General features: G+C 56.3%; 1 protein-coding gene across 1 annotated transcript in view; it reads left to right on the forward strand.

The window, feature by feature from the left end:
* The window catches only part of Isx (intestine specific homeobox), a 37,371-nt gene extending 19,225 nt beyond the window's left edge, over window positions 1-18,146 (forward strand). The window contains exons 3-6 of the mRNA XM_047549808.1: window positions 1,549-1,827; window positions 14,795-14,946; window positions 16,950-17,066; window positions 17,907-18,146. Coding sequence (XP_047405764.1) covers window positions 1,549-1,827; window positions 14,795-14,946; window positions 16,950-17,066; window positions 17,907-18,146 — 788 coding nt within the window. The remainder of the gene's footprint in view (window positions 1-1,548; window positions 1,828-14,794; window positions 14,947-16,949; window positions 17,067-17,906) is intronic.
* Window positions 18,147-18,641: the final 495 nt, after the last annotated feature.

Genomic DNA, 18,641 nt, shown 5'->3' on the forward strand with positions numbered 1-18,641 from the left:
GTGTAGGTGAGCAATGTCGCTCCTGAGATCATAGGGCTCACTTGTTACTGCAGCAGAGCCTCGTCCCCACCAGCTAACTCACAGGGCCTGACAGACAAGGGCCCAACTCCTACAGCAGAACATCTTGACCTGTCCCTCGTCTCAGGTGAGCCCCTCCCTCTCCTGGCTCCTCCTCCTCAGAGAGTGGGGACCAGCCTTCCCCACCCAACTTCCTGCCTGCGCTCACTGGGAGGAGATTCACTTTCAGTTTGCCAGGGTCTCTGTCGCTGTCTTGCCACTTGGTTCCTGGTGGCCAGCATGGAATCCTGGGACTTCCAGGGGAGAGCTTGGCTCTGGCCCTGCCATGACACCCACTCCACCCTCGGGCTGGGCCTCGGTTTCCCCACATACACCGTAAGGGCCTCAGAAGGTCCTCTCTGCTCCGACGTTGTCCAACAGACAAGAATACATTGAAAAGGGACCACTCACGGCTGGCACCCGCCCTGCACCCCGCCAGCCTCCAGCGGGCATGTGCCCCATAAACCCCCTAGCTGAATAAACCTTGCTCCTGGGCCAGGCCGTTCTGCCCGCCTTCCCTTCTCCTGCTGGAACCAGCTCCTCAGCCGCCCGCTCAGATCCCGCTGCCTCCTGCCCGCCCCGCCCTGACACCTGCATGCTGGCCTGGGCGGAGAGTTTGTTCCCTTATCAGCCCCTTTACTGTCCCCTCCTCCCTGGTTACACAGCAGTGGGGAGAGAATTCCTGGCAAGGACAGACCAGTGACTGTCAGCTCCCAGCCGACGGCCCAGCGGGCAGAGGGAAGGTCCCTCCAGTGCTGTCCTGGAGACAGGTACGGGGCGAGCACGCGGCGAAGAAGCAGGAAGACCCCCAGAGGAAGGGGAGACGCCCGGGCCAGGTGGACGGTAAAGGAGGCCCAGGAGAGGAAGCCGGAGCCCAGAGACACTGAAGCGGGTCAGACCCCACAGCCCCGGCCAGCCCCTTTCCTCGGCCTCCACCTGCAGGACAGCAGGAGCACAGGGGCCTGGAGGCTCATTCTGGAGTCTGGAAGCAGCAGAACTGAAGGACACTGGGGTTTCTGGAAAGATCCTTCAAGCTCTGCACAGCCGAGGCCAAGAGGCGGCACCCCCACCTCTCAGGGGCTGGCCAGAGCCCGCGGGAAGGGGCGGCCAGCCCGAGAGGGCAGAGGTGGACACGCTCCTCCCTCTCTGGAGTGACCTCGTCCACACCCCCTGCTCGACTTCTCCCTTCATTCTCCCTGGGCGGTGACCTCGGGGGCCCCGGCCTGGGCTGGCGACTGTGAAAGCGGCCCCTCTCAGAAGACCCTTCTCCAGAAACCCCAGCCCAGCCTGGCAACGAGGCCTCCTCTGACTTCAGGCTGCTGCGGGCGAGGGCCCAGGACGCGGCGCCAGCCAGGCTCCCCGCAGGGGGCTGCCTTCCCCGACTCGGTCCACTCTGCAGTCCATGGACGGCCCTGCAGCCACAGGATCGCGCTTGCGAACTCCAACAGGGGGCTCCCCATCCCCCAACTCCACCTGCCCTCTGTGCCCCAGGAGGCTCGAGGACGGAAGCACGCCACCCTCTGCTGGCACCACCCTGGGCAGGAGGTGCCGCGGGGGGCCCTGCGCCCGGCAGGGGCATGGAGGGGGAGAGCTCGGGGTGCTGTGAGGCCCCAAAGAAGCTGGGCCTGTCCTTCTCCATCGAGGCCATCCTCAAGAGGCCCACGGGCAGGAGAGACGCGGCCAGGGCGCAAGGACCTGGAGGAGAGCACCCTGGGCAGGCAGCGGAGGAAGCTTCCAGGCTGCAGAAGCCGCTGCAGCCCCAGCCCCGGGGTAAGTGGCTTTGGATCATTTCCCTCCATTCCCTGGGCTCAGGCAGAGAAAGCTGCCTGGTCCCTGTCAGCAGAAGAGGACGGTGGCTCTCGGAGGGCTCCGGGTCCTGCGCTGGCTGCCACATACCCTTCCAGTCTGACCTGGGACCGCAGAGCTTCAGGTGCAGAGGCCCAGGGGCTCCGGTGGCAAAGCACAGGGACAGGCTTGTCCTTGTCACCAGCCACGGCTGAGAATGCTCTTGCCCCTTACTCAGCAGCGGCGATATGGCGGGCACCGTCGTGTAGTTTCAGTAGCATAAGTGGACAGGAGAGGACACTGGTCTGTGAAAGGGGAGAGCCTGATAGAGTCCCCAGGTTCCCTGAGATCAGGGCCTGGCTCAGCTGCCCCCAAGTCCCTGCTCAGCCCGCTCATGAGCTGAGTGCGGCCTGCACAGCCTCCGGTGGCGTCTGCCCTCTCTGATCCCTCTGCCAGTGGCCACCCCAAGTCATGTCCCTGAATCGCAGTGACCAGACAGATGTCAGGGCCCTCCATAGAGCCTACCTGAGGAGGGGGAGGGGCGGTGCTCGGCCATGAGATGGACACACACCCTGACAGCTGTCTAGGTGGGGTCTCTGGTCTGCCCAGGCCTGTGGTGTGTCCTCGGTGTGTCCTGGCCTGTGGTCCCGTCCACTCTGGTCTCGGCTTCATCCTGGGTGAAATGGCTGGCACGAGGGAAGAAGAGTTGGCACGGTGACATCTTGAGAGCCGGTGACACCTGATTCTGACAGGCCTAAAGCCTGAAGCAGCTCACGGGGGCTCCCAGCTCGCTCCCCTGTCCACCCTTAAATCCAAGAAGATGATGGAAAAGAAGCTCGGGGAGCCCCCGCCCCCGGGAGTCTCCCCCAGAGGAGGCTGACGGGTGGTCAGCGGCAGGCAGGGGGACCTGGAGGAGAGGGCCGTGGGGAGCTGCTGGTCGGGGGGCAAGGGCCCGGCTTCACTTTCTCAAGTTCATTAACAGCTTCCAGTCGGTGAGCAGCACAGAGGCAGCTACCCCTAGACTCAGCCTGGGTCTCCCCTGCTGCCACTGTGACATCCACGACCACCCTGTGTGTCACAGTGACGCAGAGAGAGGACAGGCCTCGTCTCTCCCACCAGAACAGCTGTCCCCCCCCAGCCCCACAGAGGCTGGTGGTCGAACAGAGGCCACGGTCCCCAGGCCTCCTCCAAAGATTCAGGCAGGTCCCAAGTCCACTCCTACTGGACCCCAAGCAACCCTGGGAAGCACTGGCCGTGACACTGGAGGGTGCCCCGCGGCTGCCACAGCACTTTCTAGTGTCAAGGTCACCCTCTCTGTGGAGGGGAAACCAAGAGAAGATAAATCACCCACAGACCCTGCATGAGAAGGCAGCGCTAGAACGGAAACCCCGGGACCTGAGGTCCCCGGTTAGACTGCCCTAGTGTGATTTAAAGCTGCCTCGCCCACTGTGCTGAACTCAGCCTCCCGAAGGCTTGGGGACGGCCCCACTGGTAGTTTTCAAGGTGACTTTGATGAGCACTCAGGCAAAGACTCTCCGGTCAACAGTTCTGTCTACGCTGAGCTTCTCTGTTAGGACGAAGGGTGCTGGTCATCATCGGTGGTCACCATGGGAGGTGTTTTGTTGTTGCTTTTTAATAAGTGCATTTATTTAATCAAAATGAAAAGGGCTATTTGGGGAAAACACTAAGCAGATCATAACATAGATGGAGTACAAATATGTCAGAGAGTCCAAAGGTAGCCTGCGGAAGTGGCAGATGATCTAGGGTGGCCGTGACGCACTGCCTGAGGAGGGCAAGACTCAGGGAACCTGGCCACCAGGCCGGATCTGGCGTCGATTCACAGGAAGGCAAGTCCTTTCCCTCTCTGCGTCCCCATGTTCCCAGAGCTAGGCTACCTGCAAGGCGCCTCCCAGCTCTGAATCACCCTGATTCCGGATGGTTCCTCAGGGGCCATTTTCCACCCTGAGGAAGAAGGCAGACCCTCCCAGAAACCCCTGGCCCGCCCAGTGTGTGTTGCCGATGGCCGATGGCCCTCCTCCTCCCTGTCCTCCCCCACGGCCTCCTACTTTGCCAACATACCCCTCAGGGAAGGACAGCAGCAAGGTCCTTCTGCCCCAAAACAATAACGGAGGAGTGAATTCCTCTTTGTCTCTCATTCTACGTTGACTGGGCCGCATGGACTGGCTCACAGACACCACGTCCCACCCGAATGACGTAGGAGCTTATGAAATTGCAGCACCTCAGGCGCCACCTCGGAAATCTGACTGTACCCAGGGCAGGGCCCAGGAATCTGCATTCTAGAGAGCTTTCTCCGTGGTGCTGGTGTTGGTGGTCCACGGTCACTCTTGGAGGACGTCTGGGCTCAGAGTGGTAAAGCGACTTCTTCCAAGACACACAGCCAGTATGCGCAGGCGCTGAGGCCAGGCCGACTCTCCAGACTCCCAGGCTGACCTATGCTCTGCCGGCCTCGTAGTTCATCCCAGGGACCAGGTTCCACCCCACATCTTCTCATTCCCTTGGGGACCCTCAGGATGGATGGGCTAGGCCTGCCCAGGCCTCAGTGGGGACATGCAAGAGTCTCTCCCCATCTGAAAGGCACTGAGCCCCTCTGTCCACTCTCTCCTCTTGGGAGGCAAGTGCTCCCAAATCCCAGGACCCCCAAATCCTGGGACTCAATCAGGAGGAACCTCCTCTTTGTACTGGAGGCCCAGACCTTGAAGAGAGAGCTCATTTCTGCATCTCTGCTACTGAGAACCACGCGCAAGGGAGTCATGACCCAGGGGGGAGGGAGGGGAGTCAGACCGGGAAGAGGCCACCCTGTGGGAGCACCTGTGTCGGTGGCCACCCTGTGGGGAGTGCACGGGATCCCCTCACCTGTCCATGAGCCCCTCGTTCGCTCAGAGTGAGCGGCTGCTGAGAGCCTGCCTGGGGCGGCTGGGCGCTGGAGCAGCGAGGGTGAGCAAACCCAGAGGGAGGGACCACCCACGGCATCAGGCTTGGGGTCGCTGCCAAGAGGGTCCCTGGCAACATCCCCTCAGGGCAATGCTGGGTTCTGCCCATCTGGTCTTGTGGAGCTGGCCAGGGACACAGTGGGATCCTTAGCACTTGAGGAATGTCCTATTGCAGGGTCACCTGGCAACCTTAAGCTCTGGTGGTAGAGGATCTCTGTCCCAATTACCTCTGCCATCGGAGCCAAAAAGTGTCTGAAAACAATGGTAAAGGAATGGGCATGTTGTGTTCCAACAAAACTTTATTAAAAAAAAAAAAAATAAGGAGCTGAAGAAATAGCTCCTTTCGGAGAGCGCTCGCCTAGCCTGCGCAGGGACCGCGGTTCGAATTCCCGGCCCCTCAAGGTGCGGGGGGACTACAAAAAAAATAAATAAAAAGAGGCAGCAAGTTGGATTTGGCCCTCCTGTTTAGCTCACCACCCACAGCCCCTAACTCCTTAGCCCGGCACACAATGTCCCTCCCAGGCTGACCTTCTGGCCCCCAGGTCACCTCTCGTCACACACCCGGACCCTCCTGTCATCCCTCGAGGCACAGGGGGCTGTTCTCTCACTTCCAAAGCTTTTCCCCCTTCCCAGGACCCCCGCTCCTCCCGCCCCTTCCTTCTCCCCTGACACCAGGTTTCCAGGACTATGGCAACGAGTCCCCATAAGGGAGGGCCTGAGAACACAGAGACTGAGGCCTGACTACCCTGCAGGGCGGTCAAGGTCAGTGTCCTCTGGAGTCTCCGAGGAGATCCAGTCCACACTCCTCCCTAGCCCCCAGCGGTGCCGACCGGCCCAGCCTCCCTTGGCGTGTGGATGCATCTGCCTCCACCTTCGCATGCCTACCCTCTGGCAAATCGCCCTATTTTCTTTTGAAGGACACCAGCCATTGGATCTAGGGCTCACCCAAGTCCAGGGTGAGCTCTTTTCAACATCCTTCTTTACACCTGCAAAGATCCTATTTGCAAATAAAGCCACATTCACTGTCACCAGGCTCAGGTCTCCATGTGTCTCTGTCGCTCCTCCACCCACTCCGCCTTCCACCTTCCCTTGCTTCTGTGGTCCCTCCTTTGCCTTCTCCTTCTCTTTCGTCCCTATCCCTCTCCTCTTCTCTCCCCATTGTCTCTTCTCCTCCTTCCCTGCCCTGCCTGGAACCAAGCTCAGCTGCACTGCTCTGCTCTGGGCACCACAAGGGGCAGCCCTGGCTCAGGGCTGAGGCTGAAGCCCATGGTGTACCCCATCGCCTTGTGACTCACTGCTCTGGCTCTCAGACAGGGAGACCAGGGCTCCCATCTGAGCAGACAGAATGCAGAGCCGAAAGCTCATCAGGGTGCTTGGTCCCTTCAGTGGTCCACATCTCCCAGTCCCTGCCACCAGACCCACAAACTAACCTGGTCATGGGGACATGCCTTCAGGGCTCAGGGGGCACCTGGAGGCTGGTTCTAGACCTGAGGACCCTGTAGGAGTTCAAGAAAGTACCAGGCCTGACCCCGGCTTGCAAAAATACATTTTGTTAATGTGGGTTCCCCAAAAATACAGACCAAAAAGAATGGATGTGAGCACAAGCCATTGATTTGGAGTGTGCAGGGAACACCCGCAGGGGAAGGGCAAAATAATCCAATAAGGGAAGGCAGAGCGCGTCCATGTCATCACGGAAGTGACCCGTGGGGAAGGGAGCAGGTACGCCAGTCAGAAATTCACAGGGTTCTGACCACAGAGACCAGTCCTGGAGTCGGTAGTTGACCCAGAGCACAGAAAGTTCTCAAGGTTATAAGCAGGACCCCAGAATGTCAGAGTTGAGAGAAATCTATGGACAGAGGAGGGAGCTCAGAGTGTGGCTATGATTTTTTTTTTCTTTTTTCTTTTTTTGTTTTTGTTTTCGTTTTTGGTACCAGGGATTGAACCCAGAGGTGCTTAACCACTGAGCGACTTCCCCAGCCCTTTTTATTTTATTATTTAGAAACAGGGTCTCACTAAGTTGCTTAGGGCTTTGCTAAGTGGCCAAGGCTGGCTTTGAACTTGCGATCCTCCTGCCTCAGCTTCCCAAGCTGCTGGGATTACAGGCATGTGCCACCACACCTGGCGTGGCTATGATTTTAACTTGACTTACCCGTTGCATGTGTTATCCGAGCATGCAGCAAATACCTACTGAACCTCTTGAGGGCCAGGCATGTCTGTTGCCTGTTGTTCAACAAATCACCCCAAAATGTAGTCGCTTAAAATAGTAGTTAATGTTTATTATGTCTGTTTCTGTGGGTCAGGAATTTGGGAGGGACTTAAACTAGGTGGTTCTGGCTCAGAGTCCCTCATGAGGTTGGGGTAAAGATGGAATCTGGGGCTGCAGTCATCTGAAGACTGAACTAGAATAGAGATGTGCTTTCGAGATGGCCCACGCACCTGGCTGGTACTTGGAGCCAGTCACGGTGGAGGCCTGGTTCCTGCCCGTGCAGAGGTCTTTGCATGCTGCTTGAGCATCCTCACAGCATGGCAGACGGTGCCTCAGGGTGAGCAATTCAAGAGGGAGACAGCCAGTAGCACTTCCTCTGGTGACCCAGCCTCAGGAATCACAGGGCATCACTTCCACAGTCTTCTGTTCACTAGAAATGAGCCACGGAGCCAAAACCAAGCCTTCCTCGGGAGAAGAGAATTTGAAGGGAGGGGTGTGAAAGACAAGTGCAGACCCTTCTTACAGCCCCGGGAGGGAGGGACCTGGGGGCGGGGCAGCGCACAGCCCCTCCCCTATCCTGGCTGCAGTCTAGCAGGGGAGACAAATGACCATCTAATAATCACAAATGGAAGTCCAGTGGCAGCTCTGGCCAGTGCCGGGGGAAAGGGTGGCCTGGTACTCTGAGGGCCTGCTCCAGCGGGGGTTTGGTCTGCTGGGGAGGTCGGAGGAGACGTCCAGGGGAGGTAGCCGTTGCGCAGCACTCTCCAGACTGAGTCGGGTGAAAGGAGGAGGGCACTCCAAAGGCCTGGAGGTGAGAGGTGATCAGGGGTTCGAGACCCGAGAGCCAAACTGGGCGAATCCACAGGGGGCCGCGTAGGCCAGCGTAGGGATATTCGTTTTTGCTTTGAATTCCAAGAGGAGGGAGGAGCCATTCAGGCATTTCAGATAGGAAAGTGTGCAGTGATCAGTACGAATGGGAACACTGATTTCAACTGATCTCGGTTCTCCGAGGTTAGCCACCATGGAGGGGGATGCAGTGCCTCGGAGAAAATTGAGAAGCGCTTTTCCAAACTAAGCCCCAGGAAGGGCAGGAGGCGAGGCAGCCTCCAGCCACATGGGTCACCATCCGAGCAGCGTCCCGTCTCTCCAGCTGCTTCTCCGCCGGCCGTCTGGCTTCTCCAGCTGCTTCTCCGCCGGCCGTCTGGCTTCTCGCTGCCTGTCTGCCTTCTCCAAATGGCGGGCCGTAGCCCCGGGAGTTGCGTCAGCCTCCCGAGCCTTTCCCAAGCTTTCTGAAGTCCCAAGTCCAAAAGGCCCCAAGGAACTCGAGTGAGGTGTCCAAGCAGGCAGCCGAGGCCAGAGGGCGTGGCTGGGCCCACTGTGGCCTGGTCTGGAAATCTTCTAGCTGGCCCCTCCCACCCCAGCGCTGCCCATCACACTGCCCTGCTAGCTCTCCGGAGGCCGTTCTTGGTTTCCGTATGTGGAACCCCCAAGCTTCTTTTTATACCAACGGTGTGTTCCAAAGAGTCTGTTCCCCCAGAGACTCCTGGTTCACAGCCATGGTTAATAATTTGTGGGCCAGAAATGGCTCTTCCTCCTATTTGCAGGGTCCTGTGACTTGGGGTGTCTCCGATGTGGTCACCGAGTAATCTGGGATGGCCTCTTGTGTGTTTTAGCAGAGAGAACTACCCTTCTTAGAAGGAAGGGGAACTAAGCATGGATTCCCCCAAGGAATAAAACCAAGTTCTCTGACCCTTCCTGTGTTACTCCCGGAAACACCCTCTGGCTACACAGTTCACAAGACTTCAAGGAAGGGCACAACCACTCTTTAAAAAAAAAAAAAATGAAGAAAAGAAAAAGACGTGTACCCATGAAAATGGTGTGTGTCTGTCTGTCTGTCTGTGAGCACATCTGCTGAAGTCCTGAGCACATGGGGAAGCCACCAAGTCCCACACAGCCTAGAGAATGCCACCAAGGGGGAGCAAGGCCAGCCATCAACGCTGGGAGCGTCTCGATTGCATCTTGTGATTTCTTCCTTCTCATCTCTTTCCCCACTACCCTTTTTCCCACTTAACACAGGAAAATAGAAAACCCGCAGAAAAACAAAAAGAGAAAAGATCATGGGACTACAGCTCTGGTGATAATGAGTAAGAGTCACTGTTCGTATGTGGATAGAGGACAGACTCTGAAAATCTTTTCTAATGTGGAGGCAGGTTTGTTGCAAGATGAAATTTAGCACATAAATGTGAAAAGAAAAAAAAAAAAAAAACCTACCATGTTTCCATTCACGACCAGCCTTGGGGAGAGGGGCACAAAGCTTTGCAGGCTCAGGACGTAGGGAGAGTGAGCAGGTGGAGAATAAAAGGCTGTGGCCAATTTGAGGGGATCTAGAAATGTCGGGTAAGGCTGAATCGCTGAAATGAGGGTTGGAGGGAGGGCAGATGGTTCTAGAAAGTTAGCACGGGAGAGACTTGAATGGCATGCAAAGGGGCTTGCCTTCCACTCTGAGGGCTGGAGGAAGCCACCAGCTCTGTGGCCCCGGCTCTGGAGAAGAGGCCATCACAGGTCAGCCCAGGGAGACTCCCGGCTCACACCTGCTTTCTTGTGTCAGGTGTCCCACCTGCAGGAGGACAGTGAGCATGCCCTGGATTTCCTCCATGGAGGTCCCACTGCCTTCAGAGACAAGGGCTTGGTGGGAAAGCCCCCCAGGCCTGCAACTGGGCAGCCAGGGTCAATTAGCAGAGCCGTCAGGGGTGGGAGCCAGGCCCAGGGAAGAAGGGTTCATGATCAGGTGGCCCCATCACCTGTGTAAATCGTGTGTTTCTTATGATCGATGTGCTAAATGGCTCAGGTTTAATTAAGTTCTGCTGACTCGTTCTCTTTGAAGGCCCAATGAAGTGTGATCACAACTCCCTCAATTAATAACAGGGAGAGGAGAGACTTGAAACTTTCCCTGCCCCAGGGGGCCTTGGGCCAGCCGCGCGCAGTGGGTGGGCTGGCTGTGACCACCACTTCTCAGCTTCTCAGCCAAGAACCTGGTAGGGAGATTCTGAGCCTGGGTGCGAAACAGGACTTTCTCACGCTTCATCCAGTGCTCCTCAGGACCCTTGCCAGTGACTGAGAGTCCTGTCCCCAAAGGGCAGCTCCATGGACAAGCTTGTGTTTTCCAGGGTTTGGTCGAATGAAGTCCCTCTGCCTCCAAAAGTCCCCATGCAGAATTGTCTCCTCTGCTCCCCTTCCCACGGTGCTTCCTGTCTTCTCTCTCCTGTTTCTCCCTCTCGTGACCTGCTGTGGTCTGTAACCTAAGTGTCAGCCTTCCTGGTCACCTCCTGCTTGTGGGGGGAAATCTAAGGTGCCGATCTTCATCCTTCCTAAGCTGTCCCCTTGGACACTGTTCTTCCATCTCCCGTCCTGCCCTATGGACCATGTTCAGGTTGACTCTGCTCTGAGTCACCATCCAGAACACCTGGACACCATCCCCACCCTCCCCACACTGACATCCTCCCTGGGCAGAGATGAGTATGGGCAGGTCACCCCTCCCTGGCCTTCCCTATAATTCATTTCTCCAAGGCCATCAAAGTTGGCACTGTGCCTGTTGAATAATTTCCTTCCTGGAGATTTGTAGCAATGAGAGGACATTGTAATGGAAGGAGGAACTTAAAGTTAGATCCAGAATATGACGTTTTCAAGAACCTAATGGGAACTCCAGTAAGATGGGGCTGTTGAACAGAACATTCTGAAATGATGGAAGTGGCACATATCCAATATGGCAGCCACTAGTCACATGTGGCCGATGAGCTGTGGCGAGTGTAACTGAGAACCTGGAATTTTCATGTCATCTGATTTAAATTACCACTAACAGCCACCACGGACAGTGCATCTATAAGGAGTCAAATCTTTCCCAAGGTCTGGCCTCAGATCCTAACCTCATTTCCCTGACTCCAGGTTCAAGTCTGTCTCTTGGCCTTCTTGATTGGCCTTTGCTCCAACCAAATGGGTGTGATCTCAGCCCTGGCGTGTGTCCCCCACGCATGCTCCTCTTTATGCTTCTGTGACTTGGGGACGTTCAGTCTGGAAAGACATCCCAGGGAGGCTGGATGAGGACAATCAGTTTCCACTATTGACACCACAGGAACCTATGGTCAGTCTGGGGGGAAGGGCCACAGCACTCTGGGTCCTGCAGGCTGGTCCATTTGGGGCTCAGCCTCCACCTCCCCACCAGTCACTGGCACATCACTAGCACGTCAGATACGTACCATCATCAACTCTCAAAGACAAATGCTTCTCCTGCAGATATGAATCCCAAAGCCAATCAGATGCCATATTTAACTGTCCTGTACCCTGCCAGGCAGCCTCCCTCCAAGCCGTCAGCCACCAGGTTATTAGGCAGAGCAGGATTTACATCCTTTCCCCCTCCCTCCTACCTCTGCACGATGCTCTTCCAGCGCTGCCGGAGATGGGGGAAAGCCATGTGCATCTCAGCACTAGTAGCTACTAACACGAATGGAAGCTTCAAAATACTTTATTGAGGAATCTCTCCTTAGTCACAAACTAAGGTTTCCTTCTGGGGGAAATGGAGGAGCTAGCTCAGTTCTGCTATCATCTACCTTCAGTTTCACATCCTCTCTCCTCCACGTTGTTTCATGGCCTCTATTCTAGTTCTGCACCCCACTTTCATGCACAGTATCCCCTACTGCCCAGTGTGTTATTTCCAGGGGGATCTCAACACTATGTCCCATAACCAATCTGGGATCATTCGTCTGTGAATGTTTTTCAACTTCCTATAGAGCTGCACTCTGTGAGTGATGAGCAGCTAAAATGCTGAGGAACAGATGAGTGGAAGGATGGATGGATGGATGGATGGATGGATGGGTGGGTGGATGGGTGGATGGGTGGATAGGTGGATAAATGAATGGATGGCTGGATGGATGGATGGATGATGGACAGGTGAATGAATGGGTAGTTGGAAGGATGGACAGGTGGATGGATGGATGGATGGATGGTTGGATGCATGGATAGATGGATAGATAGATGGATGGGTGGATGGATAGATGGATGGGTGGGTGGATGGGTGGATGGGTGGATAGGTGGATAAATGGATGGATGGTTGGATGGATGGATGGATGGATGGATGGATGGACAGGTGAATGAATGGGTAGTTGGAAGGATGGACAGGTGGATGGATGGATGGGTAGTTGGAAGGATGGACAGGTGAATGGATGGATGATGGATGGGATGGGCCTGGCCTCTTATTGCACTCCTGCAAATAGACCCTCAGTGCCTCTTCTCAGTGGGTAAAGAGAAGACACACTAAGCTCCTTTGTCTCTACATTGCTTCTGATTGGCCTCAGCTCTATTGCTTAAGCACACCATCAGTTCTAAAAATAGAACATATATCATTTCTTTTTTTTTATTGTAAACAAATGGGATACATGTTGTTTCTCTGGTTGTACATGAAGTAAATTTAAAAAGCAGGTGGACTTGGAGAGGGGAAGGAGAGGAAGAGAAGGAACGGCAGAGGTCAGGATCCTACCCAAAGCCGACAATAGCTTACTCTGGTGGAAAATAATGTCTAGAACCTCACTGTCTCAAGATCTTCTAAGAGTCAGCAAAAGTGATTCAAAATATCTTGAGGCGATGAAAACTGGATTAACAGGGAGGAATGAGACCAAGAGAGATCCCACTTCTACAGCAGAGGTCATTGCCTGGTTGGTTCTGGAGAGGAAGGTTCCCCCTCTGGCCCTCTTCCCTCCCCACAGGCAGCCCTGAGCAAGGCCTTCAGAGCCATCGCCTGCCTGGAGAGAAGGAGGCTCATAGGAGGTTGGGGTGGAGTGGCTTCAGCCACTAGATGGTTCCACTCCTCTGCAGATTGAGACCCAGAGAGCAAATAAAATGAGGCCCAAGTGGTAGATCGGAGCGAGCCATGAACAGAGCTCAGGTCTTCCAATCTCAGCTCAGTGAGCTTCCCACCGACCAACAAGAGCAGGATCCACAGCAACGAAAGAAAAAGAAGTTAGTCGATCTTTTCAGCTCAGTCAGCACCACTTGTGTGAACTGTCTACTCCAGTTCGTGGCTTGTTTGGGGAGAAAAGGAAGTGAGCTGGTGAGAGGCTGCAGCCCAGACCCCCACCCCACTGTCCGACTGAGACTCCGACCTTGTACGCATGTCAGACGAACTGCGTCAGAGTATCTGCAGAACCTGAATTTCACTTTTATTTGTGTAGAGCAAATATTCACTAAGCTCCACCTGATGCTGGTGCTCAGCTGGTCTGACACTTCCCTGCCTCCAGGAGCCACCGTCCTGACAGATGGCAGCTGTGGGCTCCCCAGCACCAACACATCCAGTCCTCTGGACTGGGTGTGAGTCACCTGGGGCAGGGGACCTAGGATGTCCTTCATTTGGAGCAGAGTTTTCTCACAGGAATGAGGAAGAAATCTGGAGAGGCAAGGAGATCCTCTAGAAGGGTAGGAACTCCCCAGGGCCCCACCTCCCCCAGACCCGCAAGGCTGCGAAGAATCGCTGGCGATCAGAAGAGTGAATTCAGGTATCGAAGAATCAGTAGGAATTCGATGGTAGACGAGGGAGACCAGACGATCCCAGACCGTGGAAATGTCAGGGAACCCCAAAGACAGGAGCACAGGTGGGGGGGCGGCTCCAACGAGGCTGCGAGCCTGGCAGAGCCATGAAGGCAGGGCTGGCGCGTGGGGTGTGACCAGTGCAGCGGGCGGTCTCTGTGCCCAGAGAGAGTCCCCAGAAGTGGGGTGATGCTGCGTCCACCTCGTGGAAACTGGAAAGCTTTATGTTCGAATCTGTTTTGTAGGTAAGTCCAGTGGGGCATGGTAGCGTGTGCCAGGGGCTTGGAACTCTGGGTCAGTACCGTCTGGCCACCTCCCGCTGTCCAAGGATGGGCTCTTGGCCAGCTGTCCTTTGCTCCAGCCAGACTGCTGCCCTCTCCACCTTGGAGAAGGGCTGGGCATGGTCTCCAGGAGGGTCAAGGTCAGGTGTAGAGTTGCAGGATACAAGTTTCCTCCCTGGGCATCTGTATCTCCAAGCCACAGCGTAAGCCCCAGGTCCCTCTGAGGGTCCGCACCTACCCGGAGAGAACACGTGAGCTCAGTTGGGGGAGCAAACTTAACCACCGTGACAGCTGGAGAGAAAGAAAAGAGCTTTCTCCCCGCTTCTGGAGCAAGGGTCCCACACTTTCACGTTGCGCTGGGCCCCCCTGACACCGCCGGCCCGGGGGAGAAGGGAGGCTGGACGGGCAGGTGGGACACTGGCTGGCAGCATGGCTGCTGCCAGGCCCAGCTTAGCTTTGTAGACCAGCGTTGGCACACTCCCCGGTAACGGGCCAGATGGTGACCGTATCAGTCTCTGGGGTCATATGGTCCCTGTGGTAACAACAGTGCCACTGTTGTTCAAAAACAGAGACGAAGCACTCATCAGTGGCTGCAGCTGTACTCTAATAAAACTTTATTTAAAAACAGACAACGGGCCCGATGTGGCCTGCAGACCACAGCTGGCCACCTCCCGTTGCAGACAAGGGGAGTCACTGAGGGTGTCTGAGCAGCAGAAAGGCACGAGCTCAGAGACTGTTCCAGAAGGTGAACTTGGCTTCACTGCCCAGGGTGGATGCGAAGGGTCACCTAGGGGAGGGCATGTGACAGGGGAGAGAACCGCAGAGGCCCAGACCCAAGGAGCCAGGGGCCAAGACTTGGCAGCAGGGGCTGGAAGGGCAGCTGGAGGCCACCCCGGTGCTGTCCCAGAGATCCTGACGCAGCTCCACCCTCTCCCATGCAGAAGAGAGGAGGAGCAGGCGGAGGGTCCGCACCACCTTCACCACGGAGCAGCTGCGGGAGCTGGAGAGGATCTTCCAGTTCACCCACTACCCCGACGTCCACATCCGCAACCAGCTGGCCGCCAGGATCAACCTGCCAGAAGCTCGAGTGCAGGTACAGAGCCTCCAGCCCCAGCCCCCGCACAGGACCATGGGACACGCGGTGTCCTGAGCCCCCGGGATGCCCCTTCTGGAAGTTTCCATTGGCTTCATCTCAAGAGTACTGTCATTTTGGCCAAATACTATTTTCCAAGAACTTCAATCACCATCATATGAGAAATAAACCATCATTATAAGGTGGTTTCTCTCCTTTTGTGGGGGGCAAATGGACTGAGACAGCATCCAGGGCCTCTGTCGGTCTTGGCCTCTGTCCCTCTCTTCCCACCTGCTTACAGCTCCAGAAGTTACTCACCCCACAGCCTCATTCACAGAGTAGGTCTTACCAGTCCAGACCAGGGGTCCTCAAACTTCTGTAAAGGTCCGGATGGTAACAACTTTAGTCATTGTGGGGCACACAGTGACTCAGAGCGACCGTTCAAGGCTGCAACATAAAAGCAGTCAGACAAGATGGAAACCAAAGAGCCTGGTGGTTGTGCTAGTCAGTTTTCTGTCACTGTGACAAAATACCTGAGAAAAGCAACTTAAAGGAGGAAAGATTTATTTCAGTTCAGTTTTCAGGGGGTTCCGTCCATGATCAGCTGGCTCCATTGTTTTGGGCCTTTGGTGAGGAAAAAATATGGCTGAAGGCTGTGGTGGAGAGAAGCTGCTCAGCTATGGCAGCCAGGATGCAGTGGGAGGGAGGGGCTAGGGACACTGCATCACGGCCCTGGTTACCTACTTCCTCCAGCCAGGTCCTGCCCCCTGCAGTCCCCAGTAGTCCATTTAGCTATGAATCCACGATGGATCAACCCACGGTGAGCCAGAGCCCTCGAAATCCAATGACTTCCCAAAGCCCCGCCTCTGACACCGCTGCTTTAGAGACCAAACCTGCCACACAGGAGCCCCTGAGGGACACTCCAGATCCAAACCGTGACAGTGGGGTTCTGATAAGACGTCATGAACACTGTATAATTTGCATGTTATGGAATATTACTCTTTTGATTTTTCTCTCAACCATTTAAGACTAAAAGTCATTCTCAGCTCATGAGCTGTTCAAAAACACACGGAAGGCAGGATTTGGCACGCAGGTTGCCATGGCCACACCGTGACCAAGACCACGGGGTGCCCCTTCGGAGGCAGCAGAGATTTGTAAAGCCCCTGGTCCATGGCGAGAGCCTGGTTCAAGCACCAACAGCCTAATCTGCCATCTGTCCTCTCTTCACCCACAGGGTCTGTTCCCTCATCCCTGGGCACAGACACAGTGTCCCTTGTCACCAGCGGGTACCTCCCTCCTCCTCACACTTTCTCAAACACCAGGCCGGCACCAAGGTTCTACCGGATCCTACGGTGTCACCTTGGATCTAAAGTAGTCTTCTACGTCTTCTTCATTTTAAAAAACCAACACAATGGAGAGGTTCTGAGTCTAAACGAGGCCCAGGCCAGCTCTCCACTCTGCTCCGTTCCAACCCCTCTCCTCCTGGCCGAGGACCACCTGCCTCCACGTCCCCCCTTTTCTCTCCCGTTTGAAATCAGGAGGAAAGGCGAGTCTTCAGCACCTGCATCTGCGTAAAGCCTAGAATTCAACTCCTCCTCGGGTGGAAAACGGAGCACGGGTGGGTTTTATTTGGTCTGCACAGTATTTTCAAACTTAGATGCTTTCACATAAAAATCAAAATTTTCACCCTGGAGACTGGTCAAGTCAAAATGTGGGGCTCACATTCGCAGGTATTGGCAGGAGCTGAGAAGCTGTGCCCTCTGGGGTCAGGTCACCACAGACCCCTGGACTCCCGTTTATCACTCCTGCATGGTCTGCATGGTCCCCACAGCCCTGCAGGCACCAGAGGTCGTGAACCAGGTCCCCTCTCAGAAAGCTGAGCTCCAGATCTGAAGAAATGCTGTGTGCATCGGCCTTATAAACTGTGAAGTGCAGACCCATGGAAGGTGCCGTCGTGAGCATTTTGAGGACAGGTACTAGGTGGGGAAACTTCGTTCATGTTTTTCCATCCCCTGTAACCACAGATCTGGTTCCAGAATCAGCGAGCCAAGCGGAGGAAGCAGGAGAAGATCAGCAGCCTAGGCACCCTGCCGCAGCTGGACGAGGCTGACTCGTCCCTGCCCCTGAATCTGGAAGTGACTGTGAGTGGCCTGGTCATGGGGGGGTGGCGGGACTGGAGCGACCACCATCTAGGAACATCCCAGCCGGTCCCAGATGCCAGGAAGCGCCGGGGCTGCGTCTACAGCCTTCTAGAAACAGCATGGGCAAGGAAGCACCTGGAAGGCCAGCCTGGGGCCCCGTGGCTGGCTCTCTGTCCCTGTCCTCATCCCTGAAGGACCATCATGACTCCTTCCTCCAGGGGGTGGAATGTGGGACTTGTACAAAATGTCACAGCTTACAGAACAGTCTCGGAGTAAGGTGCAGGACACAGAGGTGGCGCGTTAGTGCCAGAGTCCACCGGCCTGGGTTCAAACCCCAGCTCAGCCCGGAAAAGCCACCTGTCCCCCAGAGAGCAGTAACAGGATCTGATGGGGCTGAAATGACTGAGCCGTGGAGAATTCTAATTCCTAGTGTCAAGGAAGCACTCCCGAAACATCCGCTACCGAGGAGCCAACGTATGCTCTGGGTGCGTCCAGGCCCTGGTCCCAGCGGGCAGAGCAGTAAGCGGCGGACAGCCTGCCCTGGCCCGGGGCTCTGGCTTTACCCCACATGGTGAGGCTCCCAGCTGGAACTTTCTCATGTACTTATTTTTTTGCTACTGCAGAAACTGGGCTCTGACTACTGAGTGCGAGTGCCAGGGTTAGGACTCTTCCTAGCCCCAGGGACATGGCACTTCCTACAGGGACCAGGGTTCCCAGGGGTCCAGGCAGGACTTTCACAGCTGAGCCCAGAAGGTCCCAGGCCACGGGGAAGCTGGGAGCTGCAGGGACGGCCCTGGGTTACCGTGACGCTCACCTCTCTCCTGGCCTCTCCTCCCGCAGGGCTCCACGCTGCCACCCTCTGCCCTGCCCAGGCTGGCTCCTCCCTCACGCTGTGACCCACCTGCTCCACGCCAGCTGACCGCGGCCTGGGTCCCTGCCCGCCTCGCCCTCCTCCCGCAGCACCCGTGGGAGATGCCGCCCTTCCCGGCCCCTCTCCTCCAGCAGAACTGCGTCCCCACCCTCTGCATCCTTCCACCTCCGCACCCCAGCTGGGGTGGCATCTGTGCCCCTTCAACATAGGAACCAGAAACCCTCTCTCTCTGGTGGCAGAGGGTGCCCTGGGCCTCAGGGAGGATCACCTGCTCAGCTGTCCTGAGATGCCACCAGAAGTGCTCACGGGCCTCGGTGGCTGGGTAGACAGTGGAGGACCTGCTGGTCTCTCCAGCCCAAGCTGCTCTCCTGGTGCAGAAAACAAGCTGAACGGGAATGAGTAGGTGGTCCTCTCGCACCTGAGCTTCCTCGAACTCACTGTGCAACCTCCAGCCAGTCACTTGCCCTCTCTGGACCTCATCTGTAACATAAAGCAGTTGGACAAGACGATTTCTGAACCAACCTCTCTCCCTTACTTGGGTGAGGTGAGCCGTGGTGAGCCCCAGGGCAGAGAGGAGGCCGCGAAGGTGTCGCTCACTCACCTGCTCATCTGTCCTGGCTCCTCCTGGACGCTGCAAGCCCGGAACTGGAAGCAGAGATGGACGGCGGCAGGTGGGAGGCTGGAGCCGACCTTCCCCTGTGAGC

Source organism: Sciurus carolinensis, chromosome 4 (assembly GCF_902686445.1).
Source record: "Sciurus carolinensis chromosome 4, mSciCar1.2, whole genome shotgun sequence".
NCBI classification, from domain to species: domain Eukaryota; kingdom Metazoa; phylum Chordata; class Mammalia; order Rodentia; family Sciuridae; genus Sciurus; species Sciurus carolinensis.